At 42.5% G+C, this 22,157-nt stretch overlaps 1 protein-coding gene across 2 annotated transcripts in view; it reads left to right on the top strand.

Moving 5' to 3' along the window:
* The window catches only part of PARM1 (prostate androgen-regulated mucin-like protein 1), a 103,138-nt gene that overhangs the window by 71,597 nt on the left and 9,384 nt on the right, over nt 1-22,157 (top strand). For both annotated transcript variants that reach the window (XM_063108159.1, XM_063108160.1), the window contains one exon: nt 14,494-14,572. In XM_063108159.1, the coding sequence (XP_062964229.1) occupies nt 14,494-14,572 (79 nt within the window). The remainder of the gene's footprint in view (nt 1-14,493; nt 14,573-22,157) is intronic.

A 22,157-nucleotide genomic window follows, 5' to 3' on the forward strand; every position in this document is an offset into this window, starting at 1 on the left:
GTAAGAGCCCAAGCCTGTGGCAGGCCTGCAATACTCAGCACAGCCTGAGCCCACATGGCCTTTCTGCTCTCACCTGCTTCCACCTCAAACACACAGTCAATCTTACTGTTTCTGGAACATAAACAAAGATACTCCTGCCTCAGGGCCTTTGTACTTCCTGTTTCCCCTGCCTGAAACTTTCTCCCTCCGGATCTTTAATGGCTAACTTCCTTTCATTAGTCAGGATACGGTTAGCTGCCACCCCCTCAGCAAGACTTTACTCACTCTCCTGTCTGAAATAGTGCCCCCATCACCCCTGATCTCCAACACTGCTTTATTTTGCTTTTTATCACTTACCATTTTCTGACATCATCTCAGTTATTTGGTAAGTCAGTGTCTGTTTTCTGCCACTAGACTATCAGTTCCATGGAAGCAAGGACCCTGTTCACAATAAGGAAGACGTAGGTTACATTTCCAGCCCCTAAAACAGAGCCTGACACGTCATAGACCCTAAATAACATTTGTTGAATAAGTGAGTGAAAGACTCAATCATCTAATATCAGGGAATTTATTTAATCTCTCTGAGCCTCAGTCTTATCAGTAAAATGGGATAAGGATAGGATTTGCATGATGGGGCAATTAGAAAGTTTAGATGAGAGAATGAATTTACAGCATAGTGGCTATCGAGCAATAGCTTAATGGATGGCTATGGTTGTTCTCTCCTATTACTTACTGTTGTTGTTATATTATTATTACTGTCTTGCTAATGAGATTATTATTAAATTTATCCTATTAAAGAACGTCCCCCATCTTCAACAAACATTTATTGAGCTTCTACTATGAATCAGACATCTGGCTAAGTGTAAGGGATATAGCAGTGAATAATGTAGTCACTTTGCTTACGTAGATTACAATGAAGCATGTAAATGGCATACAGCATAGCAAGTAATCTAGTTTGGCGGCTCCCAGACTGTGTGAATCCCTTCACTTGCAGATGAAGTAAGAAGGAAGATTTCAGGACAAGTGTTACAGGACACTGCATAGCAGGATAAGACAATTAGCTGTACTTTCAGGCCATTGATAGTCACCAGAGGCTTTCAATCAGGGGAAGAACGTGCTGAGTGTGAGAATGATATTTTGAGAGTATTCAACTGGTAGTAATATGTGTAGCATGTTTTGGGAGTTCAGGGCTGGAAACATACACCAGTTAATACCTATTTTCTGGTTTGTCATTGTGACTAATAGGCATGTCAGTTTAACTTTAAAGGCTCTTAGCTGTAAATTGAATAAAAGATAGGCAATATTTTAGGTTATTTTGGCTTTCCATACTATGATCATTGTTTATTACAATTATCCTGTGCAGAGACGTGAGATTCATATTCGTATGAGGCTTAATGAGAATATGCATGTTCCAGGAATTGAGCTAGTGGCTACTCAGTTAGCACCAATCTGATCCTCAGAACATTCTGGTGAGAATGTTATAATCACAAAGAAATGATAAATGTTTAGGTGGTACATATGCTAACTATTCAACTTGGATCATTATATAATATATGCATGTATTAAAACAATAAACTGTACCCCATAAACATGTACAATGAAAAAAAATTTTTTTAATTAAAAAAAAATGAACATTTCAGTGAAGAGAGATCAGCAGTACCTGTTCTGCAGGTGACAAAATAGGTCCAGAGAGATTAAGTGACTTATTCAAGTTCTCACTTGAGTGACCAGGCCAGGATTCAAATTCAGTTCTCCTACTGACCCTAAGTCAGGTGTACCTTCCATGACAGCTCTCCTACCTGAATTAGTGGGGAAAAAAGTCAGGGGAGGATGAAGGCCCCAGCACCACTGTGGAAATGGGCTAGAGAAGATGTTGTCAGATGTTGCCAGCTGGGTCTAGTGGGTGGAGCTGCCCACTAGGAGGAGAAGCAGCAGATGGTGGTAGCAGCCATCAAAAAGCAGCTGTGCAGAAGAAATGAGTTTTGACTAATTTTCATCTTTCAGCTTTTGTTTGGCTTTTACAGGAAGAGAGAACGATGTGATGTGTTAAATTTGGGTCAACTTGTGTTATTAAATCAGTGCTCTTCAAGGGTGGAAACTGACTACAGTGTGTTTTTGACTCCCTGAAAGGAATTGGATGGTGCTATGCACGACTGGGTGCTCAGTAAGTGCTTGAGGAATTAACTGAGATTGCAAACCAAGTTATGCTCAAAACATCATCAGTTCTGGCATATGCAAACCTTAAATTATAGTTACTCTGCTTGTTGCAAAGTGGATATTCTCTTTTGTCTGTAAAATCCATGTCCACTGGTCTTAGGTTATCCTATACTTTCTATTAAAAAGAGAAGGACACACAAGTGTGAAAATTGGTGAAGTCTTTTGAACTTCAAATTGCTGGTCTGAACCCCAGTACTTATTCAGTATGAACTGTGCTAATAAATACCCTTAAGTAAGGAGTACTAAGCAGGCACAGACACCTAGACATATCTGTGTCTGTACCTGCAAGGGACTTTCAGCTCTCTAAGACATCCTAAACCTTTAGAATGAATATAGATTTGAAAAAAGAATTAACTTGTAGAAAACAGTAAAGAATAATTTTAAAAGTTTACCTAAAAAAGCTTTATGAGTAAAAAGTGTGTATTGTACTAAGTTAATGACCATCATATTAAATGACATATTAAAAACAGATTAAAGGGGAAAACAATAATTTCATAAAAAACATAGGAGTGAGAAGATGATGTGAAAGAAGGTTAAACATTTCCTGATCAGGTTCTTTTAGAATGCCTAGAATGTGTTAGAAAGCAATAATCCTAAAAAGCACGGTATCTCAGGCTCAGTTTTTCAAGTATGAGATGGTCATTCATCCCCAGGCCTGGTCCTCCTACAGTGAATGGTGCTGCCATCTCTTCAGTCCTCTCTCTTCCACTCCCTATCTCCATCACTGAGCACTGCTTTTGAACTCTTAGTAGTTCCCAAATTCTTCTACTTCTCTTCATTCTCATTCTCAAGCCAAAGCTCCCTTGTCCCACTGCATTAGCCCCCTGACTGGTCGCTTCATCTTCTGCCCTGCATCATCTTGCCTGTTCTCCACAGAAGCCAGAGTGACAATTAAACACATATCTGACCAGACCACACAAACCTCACTACCACCAACATCCCAGCCCCTTGGGGGCGGCCCACTGCTCTTAGTGCAAAGTCCCTAAGCCTGCACTTTACGTGCCCTGTATTTGCCACCCTGCATCATCCCACATGCCTGCCCCTTGCTCTCTGCACCGCCCACACTGGCTGATTCTCAGTCCCACAAACCTGCCAATCTCCCTCTCAACTTAGGGCTCATTCGGATACTTCCACCTGGAATATTCTCATAACACATCACTTCACGTGGTTAGTTCCAACTTATTCCTTGGGTCTCAGCTCAAACATCATGTGTTCAGGACATCTCATCTCTTAGGGGGCCCCCAGTCCTTCTCTGGTCTCCCAGTTACAAACTGTCACACTTACTTTATCCCTTCTTTACCATGTGTGATTATACACTTGCCTGTGTGGCTTCTTTGTTATTGACTTCACTACTTTTCAAGGTACATGAGAGTGGAGCTTGTCTGTGTTGACTCACAAATATATTCCCCTCACCTATCAGTTTCTGGCTCAGTGTAAGTATTCAATAAATGTTCAATGAATGAATGAATCAGTGAAGGAATGACTTTTGGTGACTAAATATCAAGCTTTAGACAATAAATCCACATATTTTCTTAGCCTCATACATCCTGAGCTTTGAGTTGAGAATGAAGAAAGATTGAACACCCTCACCTGCGCATGTAGAGGTGCCCCCTCTGATACACTGTAATCATTGCAGACTGTCTCAAGGGCTCTGCTGCCACTCAGAGTTTCTGCCCACGCCCATTCCCACCGCAACTCTTTTCCCACCATCCTGACTCCCTCCTCTGGCTTTCCCATAGAATTCAGGGCTGCCAAGGTTATGAATTGTTATAATCACGTTTTTTTTCTTTTGTGCCCATTTCTTTAAACTTAGGCTAAACCTCAAAGCTTGCTAAAGCCAGGTAAATTCCCATAAGGAGTCCCAACTGTCAGATTTTATTTTAGGTAAGAATTATTCTAAGTTCTTGTCTCTACTTCTTATATTTCTCCTTTGGCTTACTTTTACCATCTAAATCTTAATCTGGTTTTGAAATATTTCCAAATATCCTTTGAAAAATACATGTCAATGTAATAAAATCAGCTACTTACCATTTATGTAGTCATCCAGTAGCAATATAACTCTATCACATATTTGTAATTGTCCCAGTGTTACCTTTTATTACATTTGAAGAGTTTCTGTTTCCATGGAACAATTTATTTTTTTTCTGTTTCAAATACATTCACCAATCATATGTGACTAAAGTGATTTTAGAAATGCTTCACTGAGAAATTGGGATTTATCTTATAAGTACAGCTGATATCATCAATGAATCTATGGCCTGTTGGCTCATTGGAAAAACTGATTGATTGAAATATGTCTTATTCCATACCCAGACTGAACCTTTACTGTAATCTCCCAACTCAGAAAAGCATGTCTTTTTAGTTACAAAATAACCAGGCAGGGAAGTGAGGATGGATCAGTACAAAACCATCATCTGCATCAGAGAAGGATCTGAAAATCCCATCCCCAAGAATTGTCAGAAGTATCATATTAGGAGAGCACATAAAGGATACTAAATTGATATTGTCTTCAGCATGCCTTGTTTCTCAGGTCCTAGGAAAGAAAAATATTTGCCAATAAGAAACAGCATTTTATTTAACAATATCTTGCTTTCATCACCAGACTCATGGGCTTCAAGGGGTGGAGCACAGTCTCAAAAATAAAGGTAAAAGTATGTTAAAATCATAAAATCTCAGTAAATCCATGGAAGCGAGCCATCAAAAACACTTTGCCATATTTCCCTTTGAAGAAATCATAGCATCATTTCAAAGCTACGCTCTAGGAAGGCAAGAAGTTAGTGACAGTACGAGCTTTGGGATCAGACTGTCCAGTTCAACTCTCACCCACTGGGAAACAGGCGAGTTTATTTTTCACTGGGTTCCCATTTTCCTCATCTGTAAGGCGAGGGTAATTCTAGTACTGTACCTGCTTTACAGGATTCTTATTAGGATTAAATGAGACAAGTGTGTGAAGTGCCTCTTACATCGATAGCACCAAGTAAGTGTTAGCTATTATTATTACAGTCGGGTCCTTATTGCTCAGTGTGGGTGCCAGCAAGAGTGTCGACCCATTTAGATTTTGATTTTCTCGACTTGAAAAATTAGAATGTTTGTAAAACACCCGAAGGGATTATTACTGTGAATACTAGGTAATAAAGGTCTATTTAAGTACTCACCTACAGCACAATACAGAAAAGGATAATCCAAAAAGTGCGGAGGGGAAAAAGAACCATGTCCACATTTGAAACAGTAACACTTTCAGAAAACTTGGGAAGTGCAAAGGAAGGGGTTAAAGAGTTCACACACCTAGAGATTTCTCACTGGGAGAAGTATAGTCAATCTTGGGGAGTTGGGGGAAACAAAGTGCCCCCCAACTGAGGGTGAACAATTGACACCCTTAATTTACATCAAAGTTTGGAAATTATTTTTCTTTCCAGTATTTTTAACTCTGAAACCTTGGGGGCCTGAGACTGGGAGAAATTAAAACTTGGTAAATGCAGTATCCAAAAGTAGGTTCCTACATGGCCTTGGTGATTAATTACACAGGGGCAAGGCTAAATTTAGCTAATGGTTCCTAGGAGATCCCTGTGTCCTTGGGACTGCGGTAATTATATGTCACTGCCCTTGGCCAAGGTATTGAGTCAGGTGACCTGAAACTGTGACTCTCCGCTCCCCACCCATGTTGCATGATAAGAATGATAAACTTGCACGCTGCTTGGCTAACAGGGCTGGGACTCTGTCTCGGGCTCTGAGAAGTTTCTCCCTTCCTTTTTCCTTATGTCCCCTGAACAAGATGTCAGTGTGGACATCGTACTTACCAAGACTGTTGAGCCCCGAAGGAATCTGAGCCTTCACCTGGCAGACTGGATGATTTTCCAAATGGACATATGGCAATTTTTCTGGCTTATTTTCCCCCTTGTTTTCATCATTGAAATACTGAAGAGAGAGAGGAGGAGGTAACAACAACAGTGAAACCACCCCCCTCGCTGTTCATCACAAACAGCAGCTCGTGAGCCTGACAGCGCCAGGCTTCCTGCCATGCGTTGTTGCTCAGCTGGGCATGATCCACAAAGAGGTGACTTAGGAGTTGACATCCCCACCCTGGCCCTTAAGGTTTCTCATTCCCTGCAGTGTTAGTCTGGGGAGCACTCTGGGGCCGACTGAATGACAGGAGAGCTGCCAGACCCTGAGCCAGCTGCTGTGTGGTAGTCAGCTTGTTCTAACGTGGAGGACGCCACTAGGCTATGAGGAAAGGGGAGAAGGGGCCTCCTCTGCTCTTCTCCAAAGCCCACTGTATTCACATTGCAGGTGTCGAAGGAGAGCTGGCATTGGGCCACCTAAACAGGTAATGAAAACAAATTCCAAGTGGGAAAGAGGCTTCGTTTGTGTTGGAAAAGATTGTAATTATAAGTGAAGTGAAGAAACTTTAAAACCACAGAAACAGAACTGTGCCCACGTGCGTGCCCTGATTTGCATTAATGGCAGACCTTCGCTCCCTGTGTCCTTAAAGTACAGCTGATGTGGCCTCATGTGAGAGAGAGAGAGAGAGAGAGAGAGAGAGATGAAGGGAGAGGAAACAAATACTTGGCTTGTGAGAGTGCAAATCTTTTATCTCAACTGAGATTAATATTTCTAGTATACATTTTTAAATACATGCTTTAGATAAGAAAAATACTTTTAGATAAAAGTAAAGCCAATCCCCAAACCAGGTCTTCTGATTATATGAAGTATAAAAGTGTAAATATTAGGGATCCTGCCACAAAGTTTGAATCCCAATTCTGCTCACTAACCAATTCTTCCCACGAACTAGCTTTTAGATAGGAGTATAAACATGGGGTAATAGATTCTGGTTGTGATGTTTGGCTAATTTTGATAAAGTTTACCTCTGCCATTCTGTGTGAAGAAATGACTAAGTAGTAATTAAATTATTTAAAGATTTTGGTGGAGGGGTGGGGGGGGAAAGGACCAACTTACAGAGACAAGCTTAGGCTGTGTTCATTTAAAACATTTCTGTAGCATATTTGCATGCAAGCTGTATGCTTTATAAAGGAGCTTTCTTTTTGCATCATAACTACTAATAAAGTTCAGTTAAAAAATAGCTACACTTCAGAAGAAATCAGAGTTATTTTATGAATCACTTACTTTGGGCCTAGACAGATAAAGAAGTGTAATTTGGAATCCCTGACTTTAAGGGACTTTATTCTAGAAAGCAGGCAGAACATGCCCACATAAAACCGTTAGTAAAACAGTGTATTTCACACATGTATGTTTTGTATTTGTAATATGCATAACTATCCACACCTACATATGTCAGTATCAGTCATATACTAGTATAAGTTTACCAAATTGTGCCATACAAAGTAAAAGTGCAAACATCTAGACAAAGAGGACTCAAGATAGCAGCCATGATCGGGGATGATTTCCAAGAGAAGGTTGGATTTAAGAAGCTTCTTGCAAAAAACGGTGCATTCCTCTTCCCAAAACACTTCCATGACCCCTGTTCCAAACACCACATCTGGCTTTTAGAGTTCTCCATGGTCTGGTCCTGAGTACCCAACCATTTTCATGGTTTCTGTTAATTTCCGTTACACCCTCTTATGTAGACTGTGGTCCTAGTTTTGTCACTTCTGTAAATTGTGTGACCTTGGGAAAGTTACTTAGTCAATCCTTCAGTATTTCAGTCTCCTAATTCATAAAGTGAAGGGGCTGAGCTATATAAAGATCGCAACAGCCCCCTCTCATTTGTGCTAATTTACAAAGCACTTCATCTCATTTGATACACCCAATAGCCCTATGAGGTGGAGAGGACAGGGATTAGCCCATTTTTTAGATAAAGACAACAGTCAAGGCTCTTCTGCCTTCAAGCCCAGTGCTAACCCTTCAAGCCTGGAAATATTAGGTGTCTGTTCTCATCCTAGCAGGTTTCCACCTTGAGCCTTTATTGCTGCCTTTCCTAGTCCTGACCATCTTCCAAAAACAGCTTCATGCTCACCTCTTCCCAAAACTGCTCCAGCTTTTATAGACCCACCTCCCTCATTTATAGGCAAAAAAATCAGAGTTTGGTACTACCCACCTCCCCATACCTCCCTGCCTGTCTGTCCATCCAATCCAACACTCTCCTGTATGGTTTCCAGGGCCTGGCACTGTCCCTACAATTGGGTGGTGAACCTCAGAGCCCTGGACTGTTGCTTCTCTACATCCTACATTGTCCTAACTCAAAAGGAGCCCTGGAGCTCATTCAGGAGAAGTTTGTGGGATGGATTTGGGGTAAGAGGGAGGAGACAAGCCTAGCTTGCCTTGGCTTGGGTAGAGCAGGGAGAAGAGCAAGAGTGAAACCCAAGCAGATAAGGCCAGAAATCAAAGCAACCTTCAATAAGGATAAAATTAGGATCCACCTAGGTGGCAGTATCTGAGAACTGAGGTTTTCTTTTTTCCCTTTCTCTCCCCCATCTCATAACCTACACACACATACACCCCCTGAGCCCCCCCCCAACCAACAAAGCAAGTTACAGTTAGCACAGATGCTGGGTTATTTGATATACTGCAACATACAGCAATTGACAGCACTCTGAGCAGTTATTCTGGACCACAACACTCGCGAAAACCAATGACATCGACCTTCTTAAGTTGCTATTCTGTGACTTGTCTGCTTCTAACTAGTTCTTCTCCCAATTAATCTGAATTTTTGAGCTTCAACCCAGCTTCACAAGTATCTACAAGAGGACCCCAGGCCATCACACAGTCCTGGGTTAGACCCTGATTCCTGGACAGCCAACAGAAAGCAGACAGGGGATGTGCCAGAGCCACAGATTTTATCTAAAAGCAGACTCAGGTCTAACCCAGAGCCCAGGGTGGCAGGAGAGCCTAGTCAATAACGGCATGGACTCTGGAATCTGTGCTTGTATTCTAGTTCTAACAATTACTAGTCACATGGCTTTGGGCCCTTAGCATCCCTGTGCTTCTGTGTCCCCATCTGTAACCTGGCGATAATAAGAGTCCCTACTTTATGGAGTTCTCATGAGGATTAAATAAACTGAAACAAGTGCAGCTCATAGAGCAGTTTCTGGCACAGAGTATGTAACAGGAAATTATTAGTTGCTATTATTTTTACTGTCAATTATCACTATTATTATCATCATTGGTCTTTGGATCTGACACGACTGCTGTAAAGCTGGAAGAGCCTAGCATAATAAATAGAGAGGTGGACACACACAGAGTTCTAACTGTTGAGTCCCTTCCCTCCCCAGGCACCGACTTTCCTCCTCCAGCCCATCCACAGACACTCACTTCTAAAGAGAAAGCATTCCTTTGAGACAAAATGTTCCTTTCCTCTTGGTGACCTTGACTGAAGGAGCTGCCACACACTCTGAAGTGGCCACCTGCTCCTCTTCTCCATTTCTTGCCTAATCTCTGAACCAAGCAGAGGAAAGAAAAGAGCAAGAATATTGAAAAACAGTCAAGAGGTTTGTTAAAGACTCTTCTCAAAATAGATCTGAAGCCTGAACACATACCCAGGAGCTGGTCAAGTACCTACATGTACGTTCTAAACAAGCTGACTGCTGAATTCTCAAGGAGAATGTAGTGCAGGAGTCATCTGTGGATAGGAGCGAGACACTCACCTTCTTTTCACCCCTGGAAACTTTCCACCATCACCACCTCCACCCCCAGCTCTCTCAGAGCAACAATAACTTTTGTAAAGAGCCTAGAAAAGTTCTTTCTTCCAGAGGTGGTTTGGATTCACCTCATCACATCCTAGTGTTTTTATTTGGGATACACCTGGAAAGTATGCCTAAAGTCAGACAAAACATTTCTTGCATACTTAAAGGGAGGGGGGTTAAAAAAGAAAATCCCTCAATGAGAAGAGTCCCCAGAGAAACATTTGAGGTTTGGGAATATTGCTAAGCCCAGGAAGACGGAAGGGCACTTTTAGGTGAAGTGAGGGGGCAGAAGTTTGGACATGAGCAGCAGCAAGGGAAGTGGTGCTTCTAGGGAGTCTTCTTCCTTGGGGACATGGGGAGTACAGGAGTGGCCCACCAGGTCTGACCAGGAGTTTGCTCTGGCTGCTCCCAGGATACTATCTAACTCTATTTACAGTTATCCCTAAATTAAATCTCCTCCAGCTAACCACCTTGGTCGTCCGTGAGGTCTCACAAGTGTACAGTGTGGAGGGCAAGGCTGGGGCAGTAGGACCACAGGTGCAGTCACAGGAATACGTACTCAGGTGCACAGTGCAGCTGGGATTCCAACATGAGTGGGCAGAGAGACTGCTGCTCAGGAACTTTCTTAGCACAGTGATTGGGGTCACACTCTTCCAGTTATCATTTTTTATTGCCAATATTACATTTATTTATTCAACATTAAATAAATGAGCTAAGTACTCACTATGGGATGGAGACTGCGCCTGGTGCTAAGGGTACACAAAGAAATGGGAAGAGATGCGGGTTGGATATGATTAGGACCTGCCTGTGAAGCTCATAAGCACAATTCCGACTGTTTGAAAGAAATAGACACAAATATCCAGAGCACATAACAACACTGCAGTGTACCTGGTGGTGTCAGGGAAGCACTGATATTCTCAGAAGGGTTGATATTTATTTAGGTCATAAAGAAGCAGTAGGAGTTGGCCAAACTGAGAAAAGGGCCGGAAGAAGTAGCCAGTATCACTGAATAAAAATGCAAAACCAGCTGGCCGGTTAGCACAGTTGGTTAGAGCACACAGTGCAGTGTTATAACACCAAGGTCAAGAGTCCAGATTCCCATCCTGGCCAGCCACCAGAAGAATTTAAAACAGCAAAATCTGGATGAAATAGTCCTTTGTTCAAATGCTAGCACAGTCGTTTACTGGATGTAAAACCTTAATCTCTCTGAGCTTTAACTTCCTCATCTATAAGATGGGAATGATTCCACTCATCTCAAAAAGAGAATTAAATGAGATGATAACTGTAAAATTCTTGGGACCATGCTGGCCAAAAGTAATCACTACAAATGGCAACTATGATTATTCTTGGCCCATTTATTCTTCTCTGGGCCATTGCGAAAGTGGCAAAATGGCACCGTGAGAAATCCCAAACTTTGGGGAGGTCCAAAGTTCCAGGAGTCTTTGGCTCATGGGTCTTCAGCAGCCCTCCATTAGGCAGAACGTGTTGGCACAGCAGAATGTGCCAGCTCAGTGGGATATTCTTGTATCTTGGCTTATAAAATATACAGATAAGTTTCCTCCATTCTCTCTTAATTTCTGCCTGTTCTAGGGCTTTACAGGATGAGTCACAGCCAGTCTGTAACTTGCAAATCCCAACAAGGAAGTCTGAAATGCCAGCTCCCTGCCCCCATCCCTGCACACTGCCCCTCCAACGTCCTGCACCCTCGCACAGGCAAAGAATCCATGGCCGCCCACACCTTCCTCGCCTTTTCTCTCCCTGCCCGGCCTTGAAAAGAAAGAGGAGGAGGAGAAGGGGAATTCCAGTTTAATTTAAACAGAACTCAGGGGCAATGACACTTGTTTTCACAAGGGGGAAATAAAGCCTTTCCCTCACTGTATAAAGTTGTGCTATCGTTGGCTCATCACCCCCTCAGGTGCTCAAGCCGAGACGTCCTGAGTGTGGAACTTCCCAGGGCTGCGGCTACTTCTGGGAGAGCAGGCTCAGGACACAAGACCTCCTAGGCTCAGGGGCTGAGAAGGGTCTTCTGTTTCCAGAGAACTCCTGCTCCCATGGCTAGCACCTTCTGGGAAGAGCCAGTGGGTGGCAGAATAGTTAGTAATGTGGTCCAAATGTTTAAGTGTCATCTATTTTACCTTTTGGCCTCACACTGCACAGTACCAACTCTCAGAAGTGCCCCTTTGCCCAGCTGCCCTCAAGGACCCTTCAGATGAGAAATCATTTGCTAATTTCAGATCTGGTCATACAGGCTGATGTCTTCTATGGACAAGGAAGGGTGGCCTGAAGAGTCCTATTTGAAGACTGGGGTTACATTGAGAGCTAGACAGCCACCAGTCACATAGAGGTCACTCTATCACTCGCTGTCTCAAAAAAAGAACAGCACTTGAGTCGAGGGAACTGCCTGGTTTATCTTTAGAAAAGAGGTGGTATATAAACAAATTCAGCAAGTCACAGAATTGGAGGAAACCCAACTGCTTAGAGTTAAGGAAGAAATTTTGAAAAAGGTCAAACCTACGATTTTCTGTGTTAAACTATCCCTAAGGCAAGGAAGAAGAGTCTTATAGGGAAATCAAGTGTATTCTTGCTCTTCTCCCATTTTTTAAAAAGGGAGAAATTAAATTAAAAGTTCAGTTTTTTTAACTGCTTCTAATCGCAATGACTGTATATGAATCTTACAATACCCCCATCACCTCACCGTGCGTTTATAATCCTCCTTTCACAAGCTCTGGAAAGAGCTGTTATGAAGCTGTAGTGAACTTTGAATTGTTCTAATTTCAGCACAGTTTGGAGGCCAAGAAGCTAAGAGCAGCCTTTCAAAGTAGGAGTGGAGGTTTTCCATCAGGGGAACTGACCTAGAACTTTCTCTACTTGACTGATCTGCACCTTTGATCATAGTGCCATAATTCTGTCTTTATAATACTAAAAAGGGAAAGAGGATTATACTGATAATTATAATTAAAGAATTTCAGGAGCAAAGAAATGGATGTGTGAGTGTCCAGAAGTGTGTAGTCTCTGAAATGGTTGAATATAGTCCGTCTGTGTAGACATATCAAGCCCTGGTCTTAGTCTCGATGTTTACAGTGATCCTCTTTGGCTCTCTTTTGGAAATTATAACCAGTGGGAGCATGCACATCTGATGTAGCCTTCTTTCAATCAAAACTTATGGGGAGTTACTAGAGTTAATAAGTAGACTGATTTGCTTCTTAGCTGTGTTCCAGTTCTTTCAGTGGAAGGGCTAGTGAAAAGAACAATAAACGAAAGTCATTCATACCAGAGGGGGAAAAATAAAAAGAGAGATGGCAAAATAATTTACAAATAATAAATTTCCAAAAACGTGGGAAATTTATTACTTAGGAGACCTACTTCATGAGAGATAGGAATTGGTTCAAAATCATACATTTGGATAGTCCCTTAGATTGGTGCACATGGCATTTCATTTCATCCCCTTAAAATCATGTGAGGTGGGTAGAACACTCGTATCCTTCTGTGTCTGCAGGTGAGAAGTATAAGAGTCAGCAGGGTTAAGTAAATAGCCCATGGTCACATGCTTGAATCCACATATCAGAACTCCAAATCTCATATGCTGTTTCCAGTGTGTTTAAGAGTCCCATTCATTTGTCGAAGTAGTAAATAATTTCCCAGTGGTCTGAAAGAGTAAATAGGGTCCCTAACACCAGCCTTAGTGCCAAAAAGTCACTTTAAAGTATTAGGGGACAAGAGCCCAATTGATTCTTGGCATTTCTAAGGTGAAATAAAACTGAAGTATATACATTATTAGCCTTATTAGCCCAAAGCTCACACAAAAAGAGTGTTGTGCTTCAAAGTAGTATTCAGAGCCAGTATGGTTATTCCTAAAAGGCTGCATGCTCAAAGGGTTTTGTTTAACTGCCCATTAACATTTGCTCTTGGAACCAGATTTCACACTACAGAAAAAAATGTTCATGTTACTTTATAATTGCACCTAGTTATTTCTACAAACAAAAATATAGTGTTACCTTACCAGATTTGATCTTATTTTATACACCAAACTTGACTTTATTCTCTATAAAACCAGATTTACCATTCAAAGAGGACACACATCCCAAAGAGGAGTATTAAAAAATGTTTTGATTTGATGGCATTGTCAAAATGAGCACATCTCCTACCAAGGTGACCCTTTTGACGTAGACACTACTGATATAACTGTGTGGTTCTGGTTTATTAAAAAACCAACCACATTACTTTGTAATGACCCTTGAATAAGTCTCCCAATATTTCTCAAGTGATAAAAAGATGAGCCAGAGCCTCTAAAAGAAGAAAATAGGCATCAAGAGATTTAAAATCCACTACCCCTGCAAACAACAGCAGCAGCAGCAACAGATTGGTGTTGCTCTTAAAAAGATAATCAAATATTACTGAAGTCCAGGCCAGCCAACAGGTCTTGATATATATTGAAATAAATGTTGACCATTTACTGAACCTTGCCTAGTGTAAAAAGCATTTTGGTAACAGAATTAAGATCCTGGGTTTTGTTCTAGCTCTGACTTCTATGCAGAATGATGTAAAGTAGGTAACCTTTTCAGAGGAAAGATGGGACCAGGCAGAGGATGGGTACTATACACTCCAAAATTGTTAAACTCTCTCTATTTATCTTCTTTCCTGTGCCTTTCCTCCTTCACAGGCAGCATTGCCGCCATCACGGTGACAGTCATTGCCGTGGTATTGCTGGTGTTTGGAGTCGCAGCATACCTGAAGATCAGGTGAGATGCACCTTACTCTTCTTTAGAAAGAAAAGGATTCCATTTTGTTGAGCTGTAGGCTGAAGCTGATTTGCTGTGTGCTTGTTTCTTAATAGGTATCATAGCCCTTAGAAATATTGGCAGGTCAGTAAGAATGGCTGGCATACTCTCCACTACACCAGAACAGATGGTACAGTATCTGAACCTTGGCAAAGTGTAAGAAACATGCTGAAATATACAGCATGGTAACATAATGGAACAAGAATTAACCTGGAGTCAGGAGACTGAAACCTAGGCTCCCTGCCCTTAACCAACCTCATTCCCCTGGGAAAGACACATGCCTTCTGAAGTACAAGTTTTCTCATCCATGAAATGAGGTAGGAAGGTGGGATCAATGCTTCCTTAGTGCTGATGTCCTGAATGCTGATCTGTGGATTTGAACCCAATCTGTTAACGAGATTTTCACTGGTTCTAATGCAAAATGTAAAAAATATAAACAAAGTATAGCATTTTCTATAAAACTGTTTTTTCTTTGCCTGGGATTATGTCCCACATATTTTTGGTTTAAAAGCATCTTTTCTTCCATGAAATGAAGGTGATCGTAGGTGGTAGCTGAGATTTTACTTTCTTTTACCACATAGAAAGTTGCAATACTCTCTGAGTCCCCCACTTTTGTTTTCTATTGCTCTGTGAAATCCAAAAGTCTCAAAACCACATTACTCATACTCCCTGAGTGTGCCTCCAGCTGTGAAATGCCAGGTGGCAAGCAGCAGTAGCATTTGCCCATCTGTGCATTGACCGTAACACGTGCCCCATGAGGGCCACAGCCGCTTCTTGACCTCAACACGTCCTCCCAGCAGCCAGACCATCTTATGGAAGCTCTTCTACCCTGTCTCTCCCTCCCTCAAAAGCCCTCAGTGGCTCGCCATGGTCTTAGAACTAACTTCTAACTCCACAGCTTGGCCCTCGAGGTCATCCAAGGACCCACCCCTGCTCACTCATCATGACTCTGTCTCCCTTTTAACCACCGAGTTCCAGGCCCACCGGCTTCTTTCCAAATCTTAGAGCACACCGGGTTCTTTGCTTTCCTAGGCCCTTGGCTTTTGCTAGTCTCTGTCCCTGAAATGCTTTTCTTCTGGCTCTTCTTCATGCTGCGCGTGTTGATTTTCCTCTTACCTTTCCTCTTACCGTCTAGTTTGGTACCCTATGATTTATTCTCTTAGTGCCTTATTTACTTTCATCCTGGCTGTTGTCACTGTCTATTATTTTATTTTGTTTTTTACATATTTGTTGGCTTGTTTATTATCTCTTTTCTCCTCAAAAATGTAAGCTTCATGAGGACCTGGACTTTGTGAGCACAGTGCTAGGCACAAAGATGATGGCTGATAAATGGCATAAGTGAACAACTAAACATGAGAACGTGCACCCCATGGGTACTGTGGTGCACACATACAGCCCCCTTGATAGCAGACAAGAGGGGCTGGGGAGGCCCTGTAGCCCCAGCCTCAACCACCGCATCCTCCAGCAGGTTCTTGTCTCTACCACAGGAAAGAATTCAAGAGCAGAGTCACAGTACAAAGTGAAAACAGGTTTAATGTAACAGATAAGAAGTATAGGCTTCACAGAGAAAGCGTGGCCTAGCTCCAGAGACTGAGCAGGGCCTGCACCAAGTTTAACACAAAAGTAAGGAATACACACTGAACGTGTAGTACAAAGCGTAGGCCAGCTCAAGAGAGTGAGCAGCTGCCCCTTGGAAATAAGCTTTACACAAAAGTAAAGCACACGCACCTCTCCAAGCCAAGTGCAGGTTGGCCCCAGGAAAGCCAGCAACTGACCACAGCAGGTTTAATACAAAAGTAAGAAATACACATTTACAAAGAGCAGGCTGGCCCCAGAGTGAAAGCAGCCTGCTAAAGGCAAGTCTGATACAAAAAGAAAGAAATACACACCTCAGACAAAGCGTGGGCTGGCTCTAGGAGAGTGAGCAATAGCCTCCCCTTCTACCAGTATTCCATTTTTTTTTTGTCACTATCTAATACATGTTCATGCTGTCTAATGAATATTTAAGTGAGGGGGTGGTTCCCAGTTATGTAACGGTCTTGCACATGCTCAGTTAGTCTCTTTTAGAGCATGCTCATTAAATTCCATCTTATGCATCAAATACACCCAGAATATTCTAGGTGCTCTTTAGCTCTTCCGTGGAAGGTGGAAGGTCACTCAAAGGATAAACTCCCTTCTACTGAGCATGCTCAGCCTCAGGGGTTATATAACTACGTTTTACTGAGCATGCTCAGCCATTGGTGGATACAAATCTGCCCCTTGTGGTCTCAATTTGCCATGCTGGTGCTGAAAATAGGTGCAATTAGCAACAGCAACTCTCCTCCAGGGGAGGGCCCAGATGAGGGGCCCGAGACCTTGAAGAGTGGCCTGAATCTCAGTCGAGTGTTCTGAAACCTGGACCCAAGGAAACTGAGCACCTCCTGTTTCACCCTGACGGACTTGTCTTCTCCACAGTTGTGCTTCTTCAAGCGGCCTGTGCCCACCTGTCCTTCTTTCCCTCCTGTCCTTGTTCCCCATGCCAAGCTCATCTCCTGTTGAGAAAATATAAGGAAAATGATCAGGGCCCCCCAGGTGTTCAGAGTCTTGCCGAGCATCTGAGGTGGGTAAGCACGTGCACATGGGTGCTCCTTGTCATTGTCTAATGTGATTGCACATGTGCATCTGGGGTTTTTGTTGTTGTTGTTGTTGTTGCTTTTTGGATTACGGACTTGAGTAAAAGGGACGAATGGTGCAGATGTGTGAAGCTTCTAGAGGACGCTCTGGGAAGCCATATTAGGTCGACTGCTCCTAGCTCTGAATAAAGCCTGTTATTTCTTCACCCACGGCTCCAGGACCTTTTCCTATTACCTAGCTCGTAGACCTGCGTGCGAAGGGTTTGTGGCCCAGTCTGGACAACGGGCTCAAGGGGTCTGTGAGACCTAGCCCTAGCCCTACATCTCTGCACACACATCATCTCTGCTGCCCTCTCTCCTCTCCTCTGGTCACCCCCACCCAGGCCAGCACCTCCTCCTTTCCTTCTATCTCCCTCCATCTTTTGTTCTAAATGTGCACCAAAATCTGATGATGGTGTCAGCTATGAGGATACCTCGTGCTGTCACCTGTGTCTAAGGTACAAACAACAGGGAAGCCAGGTTTCGCAGAGAAATTGAAACTAAAAGGCCAGTATGACCTATGTCTAAAAGCCTTTATAAAAGCACCAGAAGTCACCTTCAGATTTTAAAAAAATCTTTCTCTTCATTAAGTCTGCATTTCCTTGAGCACCAAACTTAATTTTGTAAATTATATCTTATTGAATGGTACCTTTTTCCATCCAGTTTAATTACGTGTTTATCGCTGCTGATACGCTGTATTCTAATTATGAGTTAAATTGGTTTTTATGAACTACTCTGGGAACCTCATTCTCATTTTGTAGCAAAGTAGTTGTTGCAAAATATGTCCTGGGGCCCGCCAAATAAGGAACTTACAGATAAATTTTAGAGTCATTTTTGGAATCATCAAAAATGGTGAATTTCACAAGGGCCATATTACAAAAAATATGATCTCCGCTGGAGTGTGGAGTCAAATAGACACACTTCCGTCTTGCTACACACGTCCCAAAAATGGTGTTGAAATAACCTGAAGGATTCTTCCTTCTGATTTTAGACAACAATTCAAGCTTACCATCTCACACTGACATCGGCTGTAGGCAGCCAGTCTAGAACAGCGATTAAGAATTTGGACTCGAGATGCAGGGAGACCTCAGTGAGAATCCCAGCTCTACCACTTTCTAGCAGTGTGACCTGGGTGTGTAACGGAGTGTCCTAACCTTCATTTCCCTCAAGGGCAGTAATTTTAGCTACCTCACAGTATTGCTGGGACGATTAATGTATATGCTTCCCAAGTAGACAGCACTGCCAACATCATCATCGTCATCATCATCAAAGTGAGAAACTGGAAGGAAACCTACTAAGACAGTCCCCTGGTAGACAGATAGTTGTTTAGCATCAGCCATGTGCCAGGCATTCTTCTAAGCACGGGGGCCACATCAGTGATGAGACACAGTTCTGCCATTACAGATGTACTACGCTTGGAAAATTTTGTTCGCAGGGCATCACAGTCTATTCCAATGAGTGCTGATTAAAATTGTATAAAATTTTATTTTAAACTATATTTTCCCCAGGCCTTCTGAACACCAGATAAATTCAGTGAATGATTAAATTGAATTAATCATTTTTTTCTCTTCCTCATATAGGTTCTCTCCCCTAGATGCAGTAAGGTCCACAGTGGTATGAATATAAGGTTGCTATTTATGTAAGGTTGCTATTATGCTACTTGTGTTTGGCGCTATAAACTTAAAGAAGGATAAAGTGATCAGACCCCTGATTTAGAAACCCCCTGAGGAAAAACCCTTTCTTTTCCTCTGTTAATTATTTTGGCAAAATGATAACATAAGGAGGTTAATACCTCTCATGAATTTTAAGGCTATGCTAAAACCCCTTCAAGTGTTCTTTTGCCAGATTCTTGGAAAGCCCCAATAATCATCCATCAAAAATACTGTTGGCTCAATCGATGTGTGTGTTTGTGTATGTATACCTAAGGTTAGGCTTTGCCTTGGCTGGAAATTTATTCTGCTTCTTTCATCCCAGATTTCTGAGAACAATAACATGACAAGAGGTCTGTTGTCTGTGGTCTTTTAGCTCACTTGGCTGGAGCAGCAAGTGACTGAAATCACAGCCCATAAGGGAACCATTAGCTTCTGGCCTGCAACCATGGGCTATAGCTCTGCCCCAGCCAATGTCCCTGCAAATGCAAGGCCGCGGGAGGTGGGGTCGGAGTCTGTTTGAAAAAGCAATCTCACAGCCAGAAAAATAGCAGGCCTTGCAATCTCTGCTAATAGTGGCTCAGTACCTTCCCCTTCTTCCCAAATTTTCATTTCCTCCAAAGGCATTGGTAAACTCATTAGCCATCTTTTTTCACACTCCTATTCTCCAGGAACCCATGGCCCCTAGTTTTGTCACAGTGTCCCCTACCCAGAGAATCACATCTTTTTGTAACCTGAGCCACTTTTGGAAATGGCTTATAAAAATAAATTGCCCTGAACCCACCAGGGCCCTTCTCTGTTCTCCACACCACCACCCCATCCCATCCCTGTTTTAACCAGCAGCAGTGTGGCGTGGAGGAAGGAACGGGAGCTTTGCAGGCAAGGTCAAAACTGACCCTTCTACTGACTATTTAGGTGGCCTTGGGCAAATTATAATTTCCTTGATCCTCAGTTTCTTCAAACTGCAAAATTAGAGCTAATAATATGTACCTTTCAAGGTTGTTTTGAGGACGAAATGAAGTAATGAATGTAGAGTACCTGGAGAGACCATGGCTTGGTGGTTAAGAACATGCACTCTGGGGCAAGTTCCTTAGTCACTCTGTGCTCAGTTTCTTCATTTGTGAAATGGAACTATAATAATAATAATACTTAACGGGCTTGTCATGAGGATTAAATTATGACACATGTAGACATCCAGAGCCTGGTATGAGGTCAGGGTGGTGGAAGGACTAATGACTGTCATTGCTGTTTCTGTTAGAACAGTGCTTAGCACATGGGGGCTCAGGAAAGTGGTAGCCACCAATGGTACGCCATGAGGTTGGAAGAACAGCCTCCAGCCTTGCCTTTCCTGTTCAGTAGGCATCAGGAATTCAAAGGAGGAGGAGGAGGAGGAGGAGAAGGAAGACGGCACGGCAGCTCAGCTTTCTAATTGTGTATTGATGTGGCAGGCTTCCATATTCCACTTTGGCAGTTTTGGTGGTGCTGTTCTTTAATGCCTGTGAAGTTGCATTCATGTTATAAATTCATAAATAGAAACTATCTCTTGAGCAGTCTTTATTCCAGGACTTGTTTGCAACTTTAAAAGAAAGCAAAGGTTCTGCCTGCCTCTTGGAGAAGGGTGTCTTTAATTGGTGTTGACTGAAAAATAAAGTTGGTTTGATTTTGTTTAAGTTGGCTTAAAACAGTTCAGCCACAAGATAACCTCCCTGATCAAAAGACCGTATCTGCTACAGCCAGAAATGTGGATGCTGCTATAACTAGGTGTGCTGCTAACCCAGACAGACAACAGAGGCTGCTTCCTTCACAAAAATAAATGTGATCTTGACTTATAGACACAGCAAGGGCCTGGCTTTTAAGGCATCTTGTTAGAAGTCACCTGTTTTGCTTGATGTCTTTTAGTAGCTGCACGTTATACAACTGGATTACTTCCGGTGGCTGTTAGGTTTATGGCCCAGCCAGCCAAAAGGGCCAGGAACTTCTAGAATTTGTTACCCACAGGTTGACTTTTTCAGATTGGCTTTTGGAGTTCTATAGGTCTAGTTTACTTGATTTTCTGCCTCAGTGGTTCTCCAACTTTAATGTGCATAAGAATCATTAGGACAGCTTATTGAAATCAGTTTCCTGGGTTTCATTCCCATAGATTCTGATTCGGTAGATCCAGGTAGGCCCCATGCACTTGCATTTCTATCCAGCTCACAGGTGATGTGAATGCTCCTGGTCCGAGGACCACGTTTTTAGTGACCCTGCTTTGCCTTCATCTCACAGCACTCCAAACACACTCTTTGCTGTGGAGTTCCCCAGATATATCGCCCTGTTGTTCTCTGACTTTGAATAGGCTGACCCCACTGTCCAAGGTGTTTGGTCCACCCCTTTTTTATCTGGCTAATTCCAAGCCGTCCACCTCAAAAGAGACTTTCTCTGGGAAGCCATCTCCCACCCCTTCACACTGCACATACCTCCTTTGTACCATTTACTTCCCTATGCCGAAATCACCACAGTCTCCTTCACTAGAACTATACAAAGCCCCTGGCAGTACCTGACATATAATAGTGGCTTTATAAACATGTTTTGGATGAGTGAATGATTCTGGGTAGGGAAGTTTGGGGTGCAACTGCAATATTTGTTTATTCCAAATCAGGAAAAACCACCAGGTTTGGGAAGGGGATGCCATGGGACTCTGTTAAATCACATTGACTTTCACTAGTTACCTCATAACACTGAACTAGCCAATGTGCAGACCTTTTGTGTGATGAATGTCTACCACTAGTATGGTATATGTCTGGCAGATAATTTGTTGCTTTGCCTCACACGGATTTGTCACCTCTCTTCCCTTGGGTGACGGAGCTGCAAAAGGATTACTCTAAGCCCATTTCTTCTGAGCAGTGAGAGACCCCGAAGGGGTTAATTTCCCAGTACCCTCAAGAGAGAGGCATTTCTTCCTTTGGGAAATTAACCACGAACTAGGGTTCTCTTCCTGCATTTATTCTCCAGACCGGGAAGTTACAGGAAGAGAACATAGGTGGGGATATAGTTTAACAATATAGGGTGGTAATATCAGTTAAACAAGCAAAGTGACAGTCTATAATGCAATTTACAAAAGGTTAAGTCGATCTACCAACAAAAGCTTGATCTTAGTAAACATTGTCTCTCCCTATAGCAGCTTCCTCAGCATTTTTACATATCAGTCAAGTAACTGTCTGTCCTTGAGCCAGCAACTTTGCTGTGTTACAAAGACTTTAGCCTGAG

Source organism: Cynocephalus volans, chromosome 9 (assembly GCF_027409185.1).
Source record: "Cynocephalus volans isolate mCynVol1 chromosome 9, mCynVol1.pri, whole genome shotgun sequence".
NCBI lineage: Eukaryota > Metazoa > Chordata > Mammalia > Dermoptera > Cynocephalidae > Cynocephalus > Cynocephalus volans.